We start from the raw sequence: 21,528 nt of genomic DNA, 5'->3' as shown, positions 1-21,528 counted from the left end.
CTGCCCTGAGACTCAGGGGACATCTTACATATAGAGAGAGTAAGTAGACAGACAGACAGACAGACACACACACACACACACACACACACACCCCCTCCCTATTCCCTTAAATCTCTAATTCTATCTCAGATCCTTCTTCATTTCTAGACCCTTCTGTCTACTACCTCAGTCCTATAGATTGTAAACTTCTTAAGGGTAGGGGCGGTTTCATTTTTATTTTAGTTTTCCTAGTTCCTAATGCAGTATCAAGCACTTAATAAATATTTGTAGACAGACTGATTGATCATCTTAAAGACCTCTCCACTTTGCTCTATTACTGGCACTTCTAATATTGAAATTTATCATCCTTGCTGACAATGGAACTACTCCATGCTGAAAACCTGGTGGTTATCTTTTTGACTTGTTCTTCTCTCCTTACAGATGTTACACTCAATGAGTTATTTAGTACTGTAGATTCTTTGCACCCACCATGGATAAAGAACAAGTGAAAAGGCCAAAGAGGTAGAAGAAAAACCAAGATGGTAAAGTGTTCAGCTGCCCCAAAAATAGTTATTTATGGACAATTATTAAGAAGTCAAGCAAAGTGGAAGCTTAGAAAGAGGAGGCATTTTAGAACAGTTGCTAATGAAACATCAAAGTGATAGACCTCTGGAGCAAAGCAGAGTGTAGAAATAAATTAACCCATAAATGGCAAGTTAGAAGGACCAAATTGATATTGAGTTGAAGTGGGACAGAGAAGGTCATTGAAGTTGAGAAAGGAGAAGAACTGTATAGTTGGGATTTTAGAAGGGATATTATTTGACTCCAAGTCCTATAAAACTAAAAGCAAAATATCTTTTGGACAGATGGCAATCTAGTCAATCCTCTCAGAGATTTCTTTTTAATAATATAAGTAAAGTACTTTTCCAGTCCTAAAGTGCTATATTAAATGCTAGCTATTATTGTTATTCAAATAAAGAATTTTTATTTCATTAAATTTTTTTGCAGTGCTTATTATACATGGTATGCCATATTTGTCTTTAAAAAATTCTGACATCATTTTAAGAAAAACAGAAAAGGAGTTATTTATACAAAAATAGTATAGAAACTCTTTTTATGGTGGCAAAAAATCGGAAAATGAGGGATGCCCAATAATTGAGGAATAGTTGAAAAAAAGTTATAATATATGTATAAATTATATCCAAATTGCTTACTGCCTTGGAGCGGGGGAAAAAGAGGGAGAGAAGTTAGAAATCAAAACCTTAAAAAGCAAATACTAAAAATTTGAAAAAAATAAAATTAGAATAAAAATAGAGAAGAAACATTTTTTAAAAATTTGAGATCATAGCTATATAGCTAGATTTCAGAAAAGTTCTTTCATCCCACTGTCTATAGTTCACAGATAAAGAATTCCACAATAAAGGGTCAATCCCCTCTCTCCTTGAAAAGACTGCAAGCCAGGTATCCTCAATAATTGAACCATTAAACTAAATCAAAGCATCAAATGTTCATAAGTGTGCTGTGAATTTAAGAAACTAGACACCAAAATATAGCTAACAGCAGTCACATATAAAAGGCAAGTTAGGATGATTTTCCTCAGTCTGGTGAGGCATGAACTCACTATTTGAGTGACCAAGAAGAATATGAGAAGGAAATGTGTAAAGTGAGAATAATCATATTCTAGCTGGAGTTTGGATTAGTGGGGAGTGAGGAATTTTTTGTTAGGAAGTTATTTATTGGAAAAATCTGCATGAGTAGTAATAATGAGAGACTATTCTGGAGTATTGGTAGTGAGGAGGGCATAGATTTAAGATCTGCTGCTAGAATGGACAACACTGTAAAACCTGAGGTTTCTATATATGTATAATTAGTACACAAAATGTTAAAAAAAAAAAAAATATCACCTTTGGCTATAATGTTTCCTTTTTGTGACAGCCTTGATTTTCCCTTCCAGGCTGCTCTTTGACCCAACCCTTTCCTTTATTTCTTTATTTCCACAAATGGAATAACCAGATGCTCCTTCCAGTCATCTAGCCTCAAATATGAGCCATCTTTGATTCTTCCTACTTCTTCATCCTATGTACCTAATCTTTGCCCAATTCTATTGCTACCTCAGAGGAGCCTCTGAGCTCCAGCTCTTTCCTTCTCTATTCTTACCATTAGTTTTCTAGTACTGTACTTCATCTCTGCTTGCCTGGAATATTATAATATCCTACTAAATGCTAGCCTTGAGTCCAACTGGATCGATCCACTTTAAGTGTTCCTCAAATCTATGACATTTTATTAGCATGCATCCTTCTCGAGCTCTTGGTGGCTTTTAATAATATTGCTTATTCTCTAACCATATATACATATCTCTGTTCTTTAACCTTTCAAGATTGGAATATCCTGACTTTAAATCTTTAACCTCTGATTCTTGGTCTCCTTCTTTGGTATACCAAGCTTTTTCTAATATTTTCTTCATCCTTTTCCTACCACTTATCTTGCTGACTAGAGGTAAAAATCAAATGAGATAAGATTTGTAAGGCACTTAGCAGAGTGTCTGGCACATAGGTACTATATAAATGTTGTTCCTTTTCATTTCTTTTAATAGGGATTTTTCTGACATCTGTCCTTGACCTTCTTCACTTTTAATTGTTCCTTAACAATTTCATTCACTCCCATGGCTTCAATTAACATCTCTAAGCAAATGACTCTCAAATCTCCTCCAATTCAGGCTTCAGTTAAGAGTCCCAAACCAGCATCTTCATCTTGAACATGTCATTCTAGATGTTCCATTAGCGTCTATCATGACATGTTCAAACAAAAACAAGATGTCCAAAATTGAAATTTATTATTTCTCCCCTTCAACAGAACTTCCACTTATAACTTGAGCTCTCCCTATCAAGTCTCAACTCATTTCCTGCATAGATTACAAAGTTTCACATTTCTACAATCCTACAAAGTTCTGCCATTTCTAGCAACATATCTTAAATCCGCACCCTTCTCACTACCAATGCCCTAGAATGGTCTTTCATTACCACCCACCCAGACTGTTGCAATAAATAACCTCCTAATAAACCTTTTTACTCCCCTTTCTCCTCCCTACTAATCCATCCTTCATGTTGTTTGCTACCAGTCTAATACTCTTTATTAGCTCTGGCCAAGTTACTACTTGGTTCAAAAGCTTACAGTGGTTCTTCACTGCTTAAAGAGTAATGCTCACATTCTTTTGTCTGACATTTAAGGTGGAGCTAAAACAACTTTTCTAAATTTATGATATATTCTCTATACTCTAAAGCAGTGGTTCTCAAAGTGTGGTGCAGTGAATCCTGGAGGGTCTCTGAAATCCTTTCAGAGGGTCTACAAAATCAAAATTAGGTTTTTTTTTCTATTTATGATAAATATGTATTATATAACCCATATAAACAAAAACTCTTTGGATATATTCTCAATAGTTCTTAATACCGTAAAGACATTGAGAAAAAGAGTTTGAGAACCATTGCAAAAGTCACTACCCTCCAAACAAACTAAAACTTTCTGTCTCTTGAAAATAATATTGAGCTTTCGATTCTCTCTGGTCCTAGCTTCCCACACCTACAATGTCTTTTCCCCTCCTCTTTTTTACTTTCAGAATCCCTAATCATTCTTTAAAGCCCAAGTCAAATACTACCTCCTCAACAAAGTCAGCCAACCTTGATCTGTGCCCACCCCAATAACTTCTTCCCTCACTTGGCCCTCAAGTAGCACTTTTGTAATTCTCCAATGAACTCTGGCATCTAATAAAGTGTACTGGTGCCTTTTAATTCTACTAGCGTGTAAGCCCCATGAAGATATTTCATCTAAACTTTGTGTCACCCCAGGACACAGCCCACAGTAAATATCTTGGAAAAATACATACCACAGTGCTTAGAACAAAGTAGGTGCATAATAAATGTTTACTGATTGAATTATTCTGGGAAAGTTCACTAACCCCTTTGAATTTCAGGTTCCTAATCTCCCAGATGGGGTAACAACTTCTCTACTACCTACCTTACAGGTTATGAGGTTTTTTTAAAACATTCAAATTAAATTCCAATGAATATATGGCCTAAAATCATGAAACATCGCAATTTTTAAAATTATTTTTTCTATTACAACCATGTGTTTTCTCTTGATCCCCAAAGACAAACCCCTTGTAATAAATAGGCAGAGTCAAAATAAAGTCCCATATTGGCCTTGTGAAAAAATAACATTACAACCTATAAAGAAAACAAATTACAGGTGACCCAAATGGCAAGGAAAAGAAGCACTGTGAGTGTAAATAGGCTGTAGGTATTTGCAATAATGACTTGCATGCAAAAAGTCAAATAAATAAAATCATCTAGAAAATGTATGATTGGAATGGAGAGCAAATCATTCATGTAACAAGTGTGAGGAATTTGAAGGCCATCCTGATACCCTTTTAATAGGAAAAGAGCTAGGGGCAGGTATATAGCACAGAGAGTGGCTCCTTTATGGATAATTTATAGGAAGTTAAATGTCAGTGGCTTAAGAACTGTATCATTGGGACAACTCCTGACATTAAGGAAATGATGGATGCTTTGAAGCACTGAAATAAAATGTTATATAAAAATATGGTTGTTTCTTCTCCCATTTATTGTCTGAGATAACTCCTATCTAAAATCTATTCTTTCTACTGCCAACTACTCAAAAATGCAATCTACACTCACAGATTTCACTTCCTATTTAGTGTTCATTCTCTTCTTTAAACTCTCCCCAAATCCTACCCTCCATCATCTTAAAATTATTCTCATGAATGTTTCCAAAGCCTACTTTATTCCTAATTCAATGTACTTTTCTTAGTTCTTGATTACCTGCCAGTATGACACTATCACCACTTCCCCTTCTCTTGCTCCTTCATTAAACTCCCTAATTGTCTTATTATACACTTCACAATTTAATTTTGCTGACTTCCTTCCCCATGAGTGTTCACACTTATCTCCCTGCTTCTCATACATCTTCCCTTACCCCTCCACCCCCAGCTCTGTGACCCTGACACTAAGCTTATAGTCATTCATCTGAAACTTTATTTATTCTTATTGCTTCAAATCTCATCACTATTTTGACCAATTCAATAAATAATTAAGCCCCTAGTGTAAGCAATACACTGTTCCTGGTACTAAAGTAGAATGACAAAGTTAAAATGAGAGCATCTTCAAGGTTTCATACACCTTCCACTCTAGTACAACCATATTTTTGCAGATAAGCTTTCTGAAGGCAAAGAACATGTTATACTTATTTATAAATTTAAAAATTGTTTATCACTGTATTGTTGTATATTGCCAGTGCATAAATACTGGATCAAACAAATATTTTAACTTCTTCAGGTATGCTGTGGCCCAGCAAAATCAGAAAGGGAAGGACCATTCCTTTGCAACTCTAAAATTCAATTCATATCCCAGTCCCTAGGGACTCTGGGTATAAGAAACCAACTTAAGTAAATAAAGAAAAAGGAAAAAACATATACCCAATACAGTACATTGTCTTTCTTAAAAAAGATGTTATGTGTCCCTAGCCTGTAGGAAGAGGAGTGATTGGAATGAAGGACAGATTTTTATCTCTTTGCAAATGAAGCCTTTATCTTTTGAGTTTCATTAATTAAATAAATCAAAATATTGTGAATTCCCCAGATGCCCTCAATTTTATAAATTCTGTAGAAGTTTATGAAGGGGATGGTGAAATAGGGACCTTACCAGATGATGAGGGTTTGGAATCTAGAAAGCAAAGCTATCTAGTGTTTCACTATACTTCGAACTTGCCTGTGTCCACGCAGCCCTAATCATAAATTAAACTAGTTCTCCTTGTCTAGCTCATCTCTTTAGATTACACTCAGCAGTAATCTTGATCTTGAGATCAGAATCCAGGACCTTCTGTCTCCTTTCCCCCAACTAGGACTTCAGGGTGAATTTCTGGTTTTGACCCTGATACCACCTCTACTAAAGTTTCTTGGCCCTAATTCACTGAACTGTTTAACAGTTTTTTGAGATTTTTTTATGTCAAGCATTTAAATCTTTTCCAACTCTTCCAAAATCCATTTGGGATTATCTTGGCAATGACAATGGAATGGTTTGCCATTTTCTTCTCCAGGTTTGAGAAAATTGAGGCAAAAATCCTAAAGTAACTTGCCCAGCTTCACATAGCTAGTTAGTGTCTCAGACCAAATTTGAACTCAGGAAATAAGTATCTCAGACTCCTGGCCCAGCACTCTATTCACTCACTATGTCATCTAGCTGCTCTAGATTTTTTTGTACCAGCTGAATAATCCATTCTTGCCTCCAACTGCGCTGGACCAGAATGTCCATTCCAGTTTTCCACACTTCTATATCACATTAAGGGTTCCACCAGCACTATGAACTCTGCCTATCTAATCATGCGCTTCCACAGTCCCCAAGCTGGTACTGTATAGAAAGTTGTCAAACAAATCTGTAATCAAATACATTACAAAAACCTGTGAAAATATAAAAATAAAAGCTATATGGATTTAAAGTATTAAAGTCATCAAGAATAAAAATGTATACTAAAACCAAGTATAATTCCCTTTTGTTGTTGTTAAATTTAATCATCATTTGGTATCATTTGAGATTAATGTGAAGATGAGTACCTTCCAAGCAACATAGTAGATAATAGAAACCCAGTTAGAGGTAGATTGTTTCTGCAAAGTTTACATCGCCATTTGTCTTGTTTATTTTCCTCCTTTACTGCTTAAAAAAATTCAATTAAACTCTTCAGGGATGCTTCCAATAGTTGTTATGAAGGAATAAATTCAGAATTTTCAAAATTCCTGGCTAGCCAAAAAAAAAAAAAAAAAAAAAGGCAATTTCACTGTCCAGTCTACCTTCCATAAAAAGTTCTGGCCTGCATTTTTTTGGCAACTAAGTGCAGATATATCTTTCTTAAAATACACGTACACACATTATTTATTTCACTAAATATTTCCCAATGAAACATAAAAGTTTTTTTTACATTCATTTTTTAAAACTTTGAGTTCCCAATTTTCTCCTGCCCTTCCCCCCCCCAGAAGGATATACTTTTAATGAGTAAAAATTAACCAAAGTAATCTTCAGACATTTTGATTCTTTTTTACCATATGTACTTTTTTTTGGCCTTCCTGGAAATTCAAAGCTGCTAAATAGTAAAATTTAAAGAAAAGGCTCTATCTAAAAGCCAATACAGGTCACGTGCATTTAACATGGTTTCCATGAAATCACTAGAGTTTACTGCTCTTCAGGTAGAATGGTCATGGAGGAAACTCTGAATAAAATTACATTCTTAGATCATAAGTTCTGGCATGTGGTTCCCAGATTGAACCATTTATCCAAATTAAAAACACTCTCCAGAAACAAAATCAGTTCCTTTTAATTGAAAATAAACCAAATAACCCTGAAGGCATTTTTTAAAATGAAAAACAATCTTCCTTTCTTATTCTATTAATCATTGCATGTTACACAATCTGTCAAAACATCTTGGTAAGAAGCTTTCTCCTCTTCCTCTTTTTTCCTCCCTGAGGGCCCAGTTATTACCCCAAAGGCTCAAAACCCATCTCTTGCCTCAGGAAATGAAAACAACCAATACACAGGATGAGTTAACAAAGATAGAGGAAAAGGAAAAAACTTGGGTTCATGTAAATTTCAGTTCAAACTTCTCCCCTCTAAACAATGCTGAATTTTCTCCTCCCACCCCAAGACAGGAGAACATTCCTAAATGGATTAAATCTCCTTTAGACAGAACCCCAGTAACCCCCATCCCCCACCAGCCAGAGGCATGTATATGCAGTTTAAAATCAGAAAGCAAACCTGCCCCCTTTCCTCTAGCACAAGCCACCTGACTAGAGCCCCCCTTCAGAACCTTTCCAGGGAAGGTGAACTAGAAACACACCTGTCCCATAGATTATCACAACAAATCATTCTGTCACCTCCAGCCTCTAGCAATTCATTACCTCAATCCTGTTATCTCCTCAAATGTAAGCCGGCAGGTAATCAGATAGCTGGGCCAAAGAATGGGGAAGAGGTGGCCAGCAAGCCAAGGGCTGGCCTTCCCTCAGATCACCAGCAGCAACAGAGCTCTCCAAATGGGCCCCTGGGGCGATGGAAATTCAGTGTGATTGCATTAAGCATCCAAAGAAAAGGGGGGGTGAGGGGAATCCAGGCCTGGTCACTAATCTGTCCCCAAAACTGACAATATGCCAGCCCAGTTTTCAAGCAGTCTTAGGAACTAGGCCCAAAGGAACCAGAGAGAAGCAGGCCCTGCAGTGAAATGTATACTGTAGGGGTGGAACAAGCAGAAAATATGAGCCGCATAAATAAACTATAGTCCTCTTACGCATTATCACTGAGGAAGGGGGAAATATCCTGCAAAGAGCAGCTCCTCCCCCCAGCCCCAAATTCTAGCCCCACTGAGATAATATGTACATACCTCCACTCCCACTCTTTAATAGAACAAGCACCCAACTTAATGTTTACTCTGGATGTCCAGATGCTGGCTTGCTGCATTTATTTTAAAGCTCTCCATGAAAAGGCCACACACTATTGAAGTGTTACAGGGAAAGAATGAAAAAAGGGAGGGAGCCCTAAATCCCCAGGTGTGAAATAACACCCTCCCAGTACCTAGTGCTGGGCCTGTAAAAGATTGTAAAAGATTGCAGACCTCACTTAATAGCACTTGCTAGGGCCAAAACTCTCATACCTTTGACTTTTCCCTAATGCATTTTAATTTTACTCTCTTGAAAAAAAGAATTCCTTCTCAACTAAGCAGGAATATTTTCAACCAGATTCACATTCCCCATTGTACACAATCATCAAGCTAAGCAAAAATACTCATAGGACTGGACTGGGGGTGAGAAGACACAGTCAAACTACTTCCTGGCAGGAAAGGACTCAGCCACGGTAGCAGAATTAGCATCTCCCCGAACAATCCAATTCTTTTCATCATTATCATCTCAGACTTCAATTAATATTTATGAAGTGCTAACTAATAGCACAGGGCTGCATTAGAAGGTTGTCCAGAAATATAAAAATTAATTTACAAAACATTTAAAAATTTACAAAGCATTTACCAAACTCACAGTGATTTAGTGTTATCTCATCTGCCCCTCACTATAACCTTTTGAAGTAGGTGTGAAAATTATATCTTCTTTTTACCACTGAGCTGACAGATTAAATGGCTCGGTCAAGGTAACAGCTAGCTAATACTCAGCCAATGAGCATTATAGGTTGGACTTGGTATTTTTTGGTGGTTTGGTCACTGTTTTTCAGTTGGGTCTGACTTTGTAGTCCCCTTTCGGGTTTTCTTGGCAGAAAAATAATAGGGGTTTTACCATTGCCTTCTTCAACTCGGGTCAAATCTGAATTCAGGAGGATGTCTTTCCTACTCTAGGTCTGGTGCTCTATCCATTTAGTTGCCCCAGATTTTTTTCATATCAACTGGATAATCTGCCAGGATTTGCTAATAAAGGGCTGATTTTCTCCTCCCAACTCTGCTACCTACTACTCCTAAAACCTTAAAGACAAGCCACTAGTACACCTGGGGCAATGTTTGCTACATTTTTTTGACTAAAGCCATGAGAATCCATGACAGGTATGGCACTAGAAAATTCCTAGGAAGCAGGAAGATCCTTTTTCTGTGGGCCTTTTCCTATATATTTTATAGGTCTTCTTGTGATGGGAGTCCCAGCTCCAAAGCAAAGAGCTACCTGTGCTGTAACAGAAGATAAAATTGCTTTGATGAAGCGTTTATTAGTCTGTGGGCCAGGGGAGATATGAAGGGATGGATCAAAATTTCCTGTGATAGAGGTATTGGTCAATGGGTTTATGGGTTCTTCTGATGAAGAAACAGTCTAAAATGTTTTCTCAGACATTCTCTTAAGTCACAAATCAACAGTCCCCATTACAGGGGGAAAAAATTGAGAAAAAACCAATCCCTGGCATCAAGGAGTTATCAGTCAAATTGAGACAGTATGCAAACAATTATGTACAAGAAGATATATATAGGTTATCTTGGAAGAAAAGCCTTACAGTTAAAGAGTTCCCAAAATATGAGAACAGTGGAAATGGATTGAGAGAACTTCTTGATCCCCACCTTGGAAATGTTAAAATCTGAGAGAGGAAGAGAGCTTTGGATGGTCAAATACAAAAGATAAAAGCCTCTGATGAATCCCTGGTTCTGAATAATGCTGATATGGGGAGATAAACTATAGATGTTTAGGGGATAGGAGTGTCATGATAGCTGTCTCTAAATATCTGAAAGCTGGAAATATTTGATAGCTGCCTCCAAGTAACTGAAGTCATATGGAAGAGTGGTTAAAAGCTAGGTAAATATGATCCTTCAGGGTAGAAATGGGGGCATTTCTACTCTGGAAATGGAATCAATTTGGCTATAATCAATTTAGATTTGATAACAGGAAAAATTTCCTAACAATGAGAGTTATCTCAAAGGGAGATGGGCAGCCTGGAGAGGCAGGGTACAGGGCTAACCCTCTTTGGAAGTCTTTAAGAAGAAAGATTGGATGTCTACTTGGTATGTGTCCAAGTAGGTGATGAAGATTCTTTTCATGTAATAGGTTAGACTATAGGACAGTTAAGAGATACCTTCCAACTCACAAATCCTCTCTCTTTTTTAAAATAATAGCTTTTTATTTGTTCAAATACAAGCAAAGATAGTTTTCAACATTCATCTTTGCAAAATCTTGTGTTCCAAATTTTTCTCCCTCCCTCTACCCTGACAAGTAATCCACTATAGGTTAAACATGTGCAGTTCTTCTAAACATATTTCCATATTTGTCATGCTGCACAAGAAAAATCAGATCAGGTTAAAAAAAAAAAAAAAAAAAAGAGGAAAAAAAAAAACCAAGCCAACAAAAACAAGGTGAAAATACTTTGCTTCGATACATACTGTCTTCCTTGTTCTTTCTCTTGATGATGATGGCTCTTTCCATCACAAGTCTATTGGAACTGCTTTTGATCACCTCATTTTAAAAAAAATAATCAAATCTACTATAGCTAATCATCATATAATCTTGTAGCTGTATAATGTTCTCTTGATTATACTCACTTAGATCAGTCTTTTCAGGCTTTCCTGAAATTAGCCTACTCATCATTTCTTATAGAACAATAATATTCCATTGACCTTCATTTATTATAACTTATTCAGCCATTCCCCAACTGATGGATATCCATTCAATTTCCAGTTCCTTATCACTACAAAAAGAGCTGCTACAAATATTTTTGCACATATAGCTCCTTTTCTTTCTTTTATGATCTCTTTGGGATACAGACTCAGTTACAGACACTGCTGGACCAACTCACAAAGGCTTGCAATCGAAAAAGTTGATTTCAAGTCAACCCCATCACCATTATGACTTTCTCCAAAAGATATTAGTAACAACCATTACATAACTTTGCCATAGTTAAATTAGAGGTTTGAGCCCTGTATAACTTATCATGCCATATCCTATACAGCTAAGCTTTCAAGATGCTACCTCTGTTGGCAGACATAACTTGAGCAACATAACTCCTTAGCATGTATGACTATAGATCATATATAACAATAGCACCCATTTTATATAAAGGCTTTTATACACATTTTCTAATTTGATCTTCACTACAACCCTTTAAATGATAGCTGTTACTATATCAATTTTACAGAGGCCAAATGACTTGCTCGGGATTAAATTATTAAATTGTGTAATGGAAGGGTGATGAATTTGGAGGACCTTTCAAAACTTGGCTCAATGAACCTTTGGACAAGTGACAATAACTCTTGGATGTTCATTTTTTTTCCTCTTTCATTTTAAAAGGGTTAGACTATAAAGGATTGACAAAGTACCAACAAAGCACTGCCTCAGTTCACATTACTTCTCTTCATGTACTTTGTTCCTGTCAAATGATCAGCTTGCTGTTGTCTATAGGAGATATCCTATTCCCCACTTATATGTCTTCAAACAATCTGCCTAGGATACCTGGGATGGTATTCCTTTGAATATTCATCTTCCTCCAGTTTTGAGGTAAGATGCTATTTTGAGACTCTTACTTGTTAGAATTCTCTTTGATCTTCCTCAAATTATCTTGTATTTATTCATCTGGTTAGTTATATTCCTCAGTAGAATATAATGATAGAGATTTTTTTTAATGGTTGGTTTGGTTTTTGGTATCCACAAACTTCCCCAGAGCAATTCGTAGCACTGAATAAATGCTTCTAGAGATGGCATTACATAGTATATACTTTCATGTATAAAAGATCCACTTACAGAAGGTAACCAGGAACACATAGACCCATAAGAGCATTCCTAGAAAGACTATTAGAAGTGGTGAGAAACAGGGTACTACTGAGAGGGATATATGTATCTGTTCCAAGACTACATTACCAAGTATGTTGGTAATGTAGTCTTGGAACAGATACACAAATTAAATTATTGTTTTTCTAACATTCTCAAAGATTTATTTAATTTTTTCATTTATATATTGGAAAATAAATTTTATTACTTTTTAAATTATTTAATAATCATTTTATAATTTTGAATGAAATTGTTATCAAAATGCATTTTAAAAAAGAATAATAAATACAATTTAATTTTTGGAATCAGAAGAAATGCAGAAAAAAATGTTAGAGTTGGTAGTTAGAGATTAGAGAGAATCTAATACCTCTTGCTTATTAGCTGATCATAATAAGTTGTGTGATCTCTCTCTAGGCTTACATATAAAAAAAGGAGGGATCAGCCTACAAACAGGCAATTTTTCTAACAAAGAAATCCAAACTATCACCAATACCCATATAAAAAATACTCTAAATCGCCAAGAATTTGTTTTGTTACAAAGGGTTTGTTATTCTTTTTTTCTCAATGGGAAAAGGGAAAAAGAGAGAAAGAAAAATAGACTTTTCTTCATTGACAAAAATAACTTTTTTTTTAATGAAAAAAAAATCTTGAAATTATAGATCTAGGGCTAGAGGGAATCTTAACAAGTAATTTAGCCCCCAGTTTTTTAATCTGTGGACCATGACCCCATATGAGGTCTTATAACTGAATGTGGGAACCATGAAATTATGATTTGTTATCAGTAAATGTTTGATTTGTATACCTATTTTATATACCTATATACCTGGGATCGTGTAAAAATTTCTCAGGATGAAAAGTGTTGTGAGTGGAAAAAGTTTAAGAAGCCCTGTTCTATCTAGGCCAACACACTTATCTTAGACTTGAGGAAAATAAATTACTTATCACAGACATTAAGTAGCAAAACTAGAATGTAAAAGTAGTCCCTTGGATTCCTGACATAGTGTTCTTCCAACTGAACCAGACCATGGAAGATTGCTTGTAGGGTCCTTCCCAGTTCTAGATCTATACTTCAAAAAAAAAGTATCAATTATTCAATGATGCCCTTTAGGACAACTGCTCTTGCACTTACCCTAAAAAGCCCAAGCTACACTGGTATGCTTTTACTATTCATGTGTCTTTTCCCTTGGGTAGATCTAGTTGTTGTTTTATTTTATTACTGGATTCTAGAAACCTTATTGCCTTCTTTTTTTTTTTTAAGTTATCTTTTGTTTTTATATAACCTTATATAACCTTCATTTGCAAATGCAACAGTTCTCTCCTTCCCAATCCAGGAAATATTACTAATTTAAACAAATAAACCTCTCTTCTAATCTTCTATGGGCTGATATGGGCATTGGCTTGAATAACCATATTGGTTACAGAGACTTTTTAAGGTGTTTTGTTTTAAACTAATGTCATCAATCCCCTCCTTTCTCCCCATCCCTTCCCTGTCCCTTGCCCCCCACCCCAACAGAAGTGAGCACATCTGAAAATAAGGGAAAGTATGGAGGGAGATTAGTGGAACAAAAATCTGGGAAAGAAAATTGTCTCTATAATTTATTGACCTGAGGTTTACTATTATCTAAGTTCAGCCGATAAGACAGGAAGAATGGCAGGAGAGGAAAACTAGGGAAAACTAGAATCAGGACACAGCAAGAACCTAGTAGGGGACATCCATATGAGCCAAGCCCTAGATTTTTAAGGACTAGAGAGTGAAAGTAAAAAGCAATGGTTTCATGACATCCCAATTGGAAAACTAGGTAAACAAGCTGGTATTCTATAAAAGAACTCCTATTGGTTGGTCTAGGTTCTCTCTCTTGATTCACTGCTATTATTGTGTTTCCCAATTGATCTCATCCAGGTCCCCATAACAGTTAAAATTAGTACCACACTATTGCAGTGTGATGAAGAACAAGATAAGCACCAATCCAAAAGGAATTGAGTTTAAATCTTAGACTCTCAGACTTTCTCCCCTGATTTGACCACTTCTGAGTTTCAGTTTGCCCAATCACAGTGAGGAATTTTTACTTCTTTTTGAATTTTATCTGTAAAATGAGAGATGCACATAATAGCCTTTGAAATGTCTTTCAACTCTAACCTGCTAAGTCCCTGCCGTTGTTCTGTTCAATGCTTTAAAGTCCTTGTTGTTGTTCAATCCAACTCTAAGTGACCCCATTGGGGATTTTCTTGGTGATGACACTGGAGGTTTTCATTTCCTTCTCCATATCCTTTTACAGATGAGGAAACTGAGGCAAACAAGTTAAGTGACCTACCCAGGGTCACACATCTAGTATATGTCTTAGCCGAATTTGAACCCAGGTTTTCCTGACTCCAACATGGTGCTACATTCACTGAACCATCTATCTGACTAAAATCCCTATGCATCTACTCCCCAGGTTTCTCTGAAACAAGCACACTTCCTGTTCTGATGCTCTAAGTGCTTTTTAGCATTAATAATTACAAGGAAATAAATATTAAGTAACAAACAGAAAGTGAATTTCACAAAGTTACAAAAAGTATTAAAAGCCTACTTTTAGTAGTATCCCAGTTCTTCATTAAAATTAAAATTCTAGAATCACCCCACTAACCAAGTTCAAGTAAGCTGGGCTTAAACCTCTCCAAATTTCTGGTGCTCTTCCGCTATCCCCAAGTCCAGTACACAGATCTGAAGGAAGAGCCAGTACAGGACCAGAGGAAAAAGAGTGAATCATCAATTGGCACAAAAGAATTCAAGGAGGTTTATTTGCATCTCAGAGAAAACTCCAGAAATCTCTTTTTCCCCCCTTGGTATAAAATAAAATGTGAATTCCTTCAAGAATTGTGTCTAAAATAGAAATAAATAAATCCAGATGGAAATAGAAGGAGCTCTCCAGAAAAATAAAAGTACTTGAGCATTAAAGTGCATTGGGATTTTGTGACAATTGGTTTAGCAGCACTCCTCCTCATCTTCCCTCCCCATGCCAAAGTTGAAAGGTTTCCAGAGACTGAGACCGAATATGCAATAGTTTCCTCTTATTCTTCAAAAACCAAGAGGTAAATGGAAATTAAGTAAATGGGGAGAAAAATTTGCAATCCACTTTTATTAGGGGGAAAAAAAAAACAAGTAAAAAAACTGATATCTGGATTTTTTTTTTTAAGAAAGCACTAGTAAACAAGTTGATATCTAGTATTTATTTTAAAGTAACTAAAGCTAGATCCAGAATGTTAAAACAAACTGAAATCAGCATTCTACATAATAGAGCAATTAAGTGGCACGGGTATTGGAGTCATCTTCAAGAGTTCAAATCCAGACTCAGACTCTTCCGAGCTGTATGAGCCTGGGTAAGTCCGTGAACTCAGTTTCCTCATTTGGAAAAGGAGTGGAAGATGGAAATGGCAAGCTATTCCAATATTTTTGCCAAGAAAACCCCAAATGGAGTCACAGAAAATCCAACATGACTGAGCAACCATAGCAAAAATAACTGTTGCAAAAAGCTTAACATATGACTTTCTCATTTGACTTTCACAACAACCATTTGAAGTAGGTCCCATTATCATTCCACTATTTCGCAGAAAAGGAAAGTGAAATTTAGAGAAGTTAAGTTAATCCTTCTTAAGTAAGGATTTCAACTCAAGTCTTGCTGATTTCAAATTCAACACTTCATTGGTTTGCCATACTTTCTCCATTTTCAGCTCTGGATAGTGAAAAGGGCTCATTCCCTTAGGTCATGCATTCTTAAAAGACTCAGAAATAACAATAATAGATAGCTATTTTTATGCTATTTATGAAATGTTAAGGCTTCTAAAGTACTTCCCAAGTATCTTATTTGATCTTCATAATAGTCCTGGGAGGGAAGTACTATTTTTACATTATACATTTTACAGATGAGGAAACTTGGGCAGACAAAGTTTAAGTGACTTGCCCAAAGTCACCAAACTGTAAGAAGAAAATTTGAAGTCAGGTATGGGGAACTCTAACATACTTTTGAATTGCTAAAGGACTCAGAATGATGCAATTAAATATGACAATAAAACCTAGCTGGATAAAAGATAGTCTTTATGTGAAAATGATCAACTTTTTTCACCCTCTTACTTATGGAAGTTGATCTACCCCATTACACATTCACCGATGTGGCCACCTGACTCCTGAAAGATTTTACATCATCATCTGTACAGGTTTGGGCAGCTAATGGTACAGTAGAGTGACAAAATGGGAGTCTTCCTTACTAGCTATGTGGCCTAGGTAAGTCACAACTCTATTTGCTCCCATTTATCATTTATAAAAAGATGGCAAACTACTCCTGTATATTTGCCAAGAAAACCTCAAATGAGGTCGTAAATAGTCAGACACTGAAAAGCAAAATTCAAGTTCTCTGATGAAACGAGGAAAAGGCAAATCTTAGATCTTTCATGTCTGTTGACCTAATAAAGCATATCATAGCAATAATATAATATTATCTGATGACATTACGACTCTTTCCTTTGGAATCTCTAATGGCTACGTTATTGAATAAAGTGGGAAATGGAGACATGTATATCTTCAGAAGATTTACTTATCCTTAGGTAACCAAAATTATGAGAAATTGTCAGAAGAGATTTTTATCAACTACATATGATGTAGCTGTCAGCTAATGATAAAGAGCTTGATAAACAAGTTACCTATGACATTTCTTGAAAGCACAATCATATTCAGTATCTTTCTCATTTCTCTGTATCACATCTTCTCTCACAGTCTTATGCTATCCTGTTTTCCACTTTTCTTTTCACAGACTGTTCACAGCATCCAATGAAATCCAGATATACTTCTTAACCTTTACTAACCGCAAAGAGAACTAAAAAGAATGGCTCTTTTTCAAATGTAAAGAAATAATAGTTCCATATAAGAACAACAATTAGAGAAAAAAGATCTTAAAAGTCTTCCCTTTGGGAGTGAAGGGAGTCCCAGAAGGATGAAGTAACGTAACCTGGTTCACACAGGTGAATCTGGAATTCACAACTGAGTCATCTCCTCCACCCCCATTCCAAATCTAAGGCACTTTCTGTCCAAGGACACAGTAAAGGAACACAATTGCTATTTTCAACTGCATGTCATCTTACATTCAGGAGTTAATAATTTTCTGCAGATTCTTTGTTTTCAGGGTTGGGTGGGATTGAAGCTTTCAACAAGAATTCATCTGTTAGGCCATGAAGTACCTTCATCACCCTGACCTTGATCAGGAGAAATCTATCATGCTTATGAAGAAGAAGAGGAAAAAAAATTTCTATTCAGAGAAGAAATATGCATAAAAGCAGTATTTTGTCAGTTCTGGAGAATCTCTGTGTATTGATCCTGAAGCCAATTTTTGCTCCAGTTTTTAAAAGATAAATCATTCTAACATTTGTCTGTGGCCCACAATGTACCAAACGAATATTAATTCAAAATTCCTTTGTATTTTTTAACACTTAAAAAGCATTCTCCTTGAAAAAATTCTGTTAGTCAAGCAGTGAAAATAATACCATTCCATATTACAGAAGAGGAATCTGAACCTCAGAGAGATTGAGTCTGCTAGTGTCATGACCAAGACTGAAACTCTACTTTCCTCCTATTCCACTCTATTAGCTCAAATATGCCATAAGTTTCTTGTGAGATTACTTCAAATCAAGTTAGTAATCTCAAACATTTACTAATTTCCTATTATGTGCGAGGTACTGTACTACCACCCAAGGTAGGAAGAATAGTAAAAGATTGTCCCTTGAATCCAAAGAATTCAAAAACTAATGGGGAAACCACATACCAACCACGTATAAACAAGACAGATACAGGACAAACTGGACATAATGTAGGTAAAAGACATTAGTATAAGGATGGAATCAGGGAAAGGTTTTTTACAAAAGGCTCGGTTTCTTCTGTATCCACCCCTTCTGATACAACCACAGAACTCAGTATTTTTTTCATTCATTCTACAAGCGTTTATTACTGTACCTACTATGGTACACCAGATGGCTACTCTGAAGTATATAAGTAGCATTGGATTTGCCTCAGACATTTCCTAATTGTGCAACCTGGGCAAGTCTCTTATTTGCTCTTTCAGTTTCCTCATCTGAAAAATGGGCAGTAAATAGTACCTAATTCCCAGGGTTATAAGGATCTTGAGAGATAATAACTGTAGCTGTTGGCACAAAGTGAGAACTATGTAAATGTTATTTATTTGTTATTATCAAAACATTGTTTTAAGAACAGAGTGCCTTCAAGGAGCTAACATTCTATTGGAACTAACTTTTGGAACTGAACACTTAGAAGAAGCTCAAAAGTTTGATTCATCTCCAAATACTAATTTCATAGAAGATGGGTGTCCAACTCTGGGAGATGACTAAAAACCATTACATTGAATTCCCAATCCCTATATTTATGCCCACCTGCATTTTTGATTTCCTTCACAAGCTAATTGTACAATATTTCAGAGTCTGACTCTTTTTGTACAGCAAAATAACGTTTTGGTCATGTATACTTATCGTGTATCTAATTTATATTTTAATGTACTTAACATCCACTGGTCATCCTGCCATCTGGGGGAGGGGGTGGGGGGTAAGAGGTGAAAAATTGGAACAAGAGGTTTGGCAATTGTTAATGCTGTAAAGTTACCCATGCATATATCCTATAAAGGTGAAAAATTGGAACAAGAGGTTTGGCAATTGTTAATGCTGTAAAGTTACCCATGCATATATCCTATAAATAAAAGGCTATTAAATAAATAAAGAAAGAAAGAAAGAAAGAAAGAAAGAAAGAAAGAAAGAAAGAAAGAAAGAAAGAAAGAAAGAAAGAAAGAAAGAAAAAAAGAAAGAAAGAAAGAAAGAAAGAAAAAGAAAGAAAGAAAGAAAGAAAGAAAGAAAGAAAGAAAGAAAGAAAGAAAGAAAGAAAGAAAGAAGGAAGGAAGGAAGGAAGGAAGATGGGTGTTCGTGCAGTTTCCCGGGGAAAAAAAATAGCATTCACAAGAATTGGGGGGAGGACAATTCAAATATTACAAAGTACAATAGTGACCACAATCTTACGAAATGGCAAGTCTGTCATAATTCTAGATAACTTCCAGATTTATTTCAATCCTCCTTAAATATGAGCACTAATTAAGCAGAATGATAAACATAAACTCCAAGTCACCTACATACATTTTGTACACGTGTCTGAGAGTCACAGGTCAGCTCCTGACATGGCTATTGGTTATGGTTTCAAACACCACATACTTCCAAGCACCACAAGCATAAAGTCTATGAACTTTTATTGCAGTCAACAAGCAGCAGTCACTGAGCATGAACTTTATGGGAGCTTTACACACTGCACACTATGATGATGATGATGATGATGTCAAACTGGAGCAGAGGATGATAAATTAAAAAAAATATTTGGTGTGGAATAAACTGCTTTGGCAACATCCAAAAAGCCAAAGTTTCATTACATTAAGTTTAGGAATGATTTCTAAGGGCTTCTCTAACCAAATCTTCCCTACACTATTATTGCTATTATTATGATTATTATTTTGATGTCAAACTGGAGTCGAAGATGATAAAAAAAAAGAAAATTGGTGTGGAATAAACTGCTTTGGCAACATCCAAAAAGCCAAAGTTTTTACATCAATCTAGCAATGATCTCTAGGGGATTCTCCGATCAAACCTCCACAACGCGTAAATAAGTTACAGAGCAGACTGCTCCGTTTCCCTCCTGGGGAACGGGGCCAAAAGGTAACCCAGTTCAAGCCAAGTTGACACTGATTTTCTAAAATGGTGCGGTGTTCGCCTCCGCCGCTGACAAACACCTGACATCACCACCTCCAAGAAGGGAACAAGTTATCTAAGCTGAAGCCCTTCAGGCGCCCACCCTCCGCCAACTTTCACTCAAGAATCACACTTCCAGAGCCTCTGACTCGCCATTGAATGAAAATAACGCGCCCTCTCCAAACGTGTTCCCTTCCTCCAAACCCGACCGAAGTCCACGACGTCCACTTGCAGGACGCGGAAATGCCCGCTCTCGAGAAAGAATACCTGGGAGCAGCTCTCAAACACCGAATCCGGAGCTGGCGGAGCAGGCGGAGCGAGGAGGGCGTCCGGGGAGTGGGCTCCGTTCTAGACAAGACTTTCCCAGCCACGAGCGCAGAAGCCACCAAAGAGGAGGGAAACACATTTCCCGCAGTTACGGCGGGGGCGGAGTGCGGTGGAAGGGCATCCTACCCCCTATGACAGCAGATTTCCTAGCAGACAGAGACACGTCCCAGCGCCAAGTCTGAGAACGAGCTTTGCTCCCAGAACGAACCCGGCGATAAGTAAATGACCTTCGCCCTCGTAGATGTTATTTACCTTCTTAGAGAAAGCGACGTAGGGAGAGAAAGGCACGCGCGCAGACACACTCACAAGCTCACACACTCACACACACACACACAGCGAGCCGCGGAAGAAACTTCTCCCCGCGCAGAGCGCCGGGTTATACCGACCGTCCCGAGGCTAAAAGCGTACGCGCGTCCCTCCTCCGGCGCACAGAACAAAGAGAGCCGGCTGCACGGCATGGGGAGCCGCTCCTCGGCGCACCGTTCCCGCCCGCTCACTCCGCTGCGAACGCGCTGCCCGGGCGGCAGCCTTTACCTTTCTGCCCGCCGGCCTCGCCTGCTCCCAGCGGCAGCGCCGCCCAGCTACAGGAAAGCCGCGCAGCCCGGGAGGAAGCGGCCGCCCCAAGGAGGGGGTGGGGGCGGAGGGCGGCAGGAGGGAGGCGGGCTGGAGCGAAGCCACCGAGCGCGGCTTTTCTTCGGGCCGCCGCCGCGCAGCGAGCGAGCGACTCTCCCGTTCCCCCTGGGGGTGGCGGCGGGGAGCCGCGGTGATCACCGCGGCCTTGGGAGCGGGGAGCAGCTGCGGCAGAAGCGGCCGCGGCGCTCGGAGCCCAGCACGCCGGGAGCGCCGAAGCCCCCGCCAATAGCCGGTCTCACTCCCCCACCCCGAGGCTGGCTCTCAGGAGCCTCTCTGAGTCCCGGGGCCACTCCGGATAAAGGAGTGAGAAGCGGCCGGAGTCCCGACGGCTCTCCCAGAAGGGAGAAGTCCCCTCAGCGCCGCTGCGTCTTCGTCAGGGGCAGCAACGCCAAAAACTTGAAAATGTTCCGAGAAACCTGCGGGAAGAGCCCAGATTTTCCCGCACGGAAAGGCTGGTTTTATTTGCTGCTCTAAGCACCAATCGTGCAATGGACACAGTTCTGAAAAGGTGCAGGTTTAGAAGTAGGAAAGGCTTG

General features: G+C 37.8%; 1 protein-coding gene across 4 annotated transcripts in view; it reads right to left on the bottom strand.

Moving 5' to 3' along the window:
• The window catches only part of TNS3 (tensin 3), a 378,141-nt gene extending 357,151 nt beyond the window's left edge, over positions 1-20,990 (bottom strand). For 2 of the 4 annotated variants that reach the window (XM_031957264.1, XM_031957267.1), the window contains exon 1: positions 20,894-20,990. Coding sequence is in view for 1 of the 4 variants with exons in the window: in XM_031957260.1 (XP_031813120.1) it covers positions 20,746-20,817 (72 nt within the window). In the remaining 3 variants the exon portion in view is untranslated. Of the gene's footprint in view, positions 1-20,299; positions 20,360-20,745 lie in introns of those variants that run through there. The other 2 variants (XM_031957260.1, XM_031957270.1) reach the window with 2 other exon arrangements.
• Positions 20,991-21,528: the final 538 nt, after the last annotated feature.

The sequence above is a fragment of the Sarcophilus harrisii genome, chromosome 1, assembly GCF_902635505.1.
Source record: "Sarcophilus harrisii chromosome 1, mSarHar1.11, whole genome shotgun sequence".
In the NCBI taxonomy this organism is placed as follows: Eukaryota; Metazoa; Chordata; class Mammalia; order Dasyuromorphia; family Dasyuridae; genus Sarcophilus; species Sarcophilus harrisii.
The sequence above is the reverse complement of the archived record's forward strand: the minus strand, read 5'-3'. Positions and strand labels throughout refer to the sequence as shown.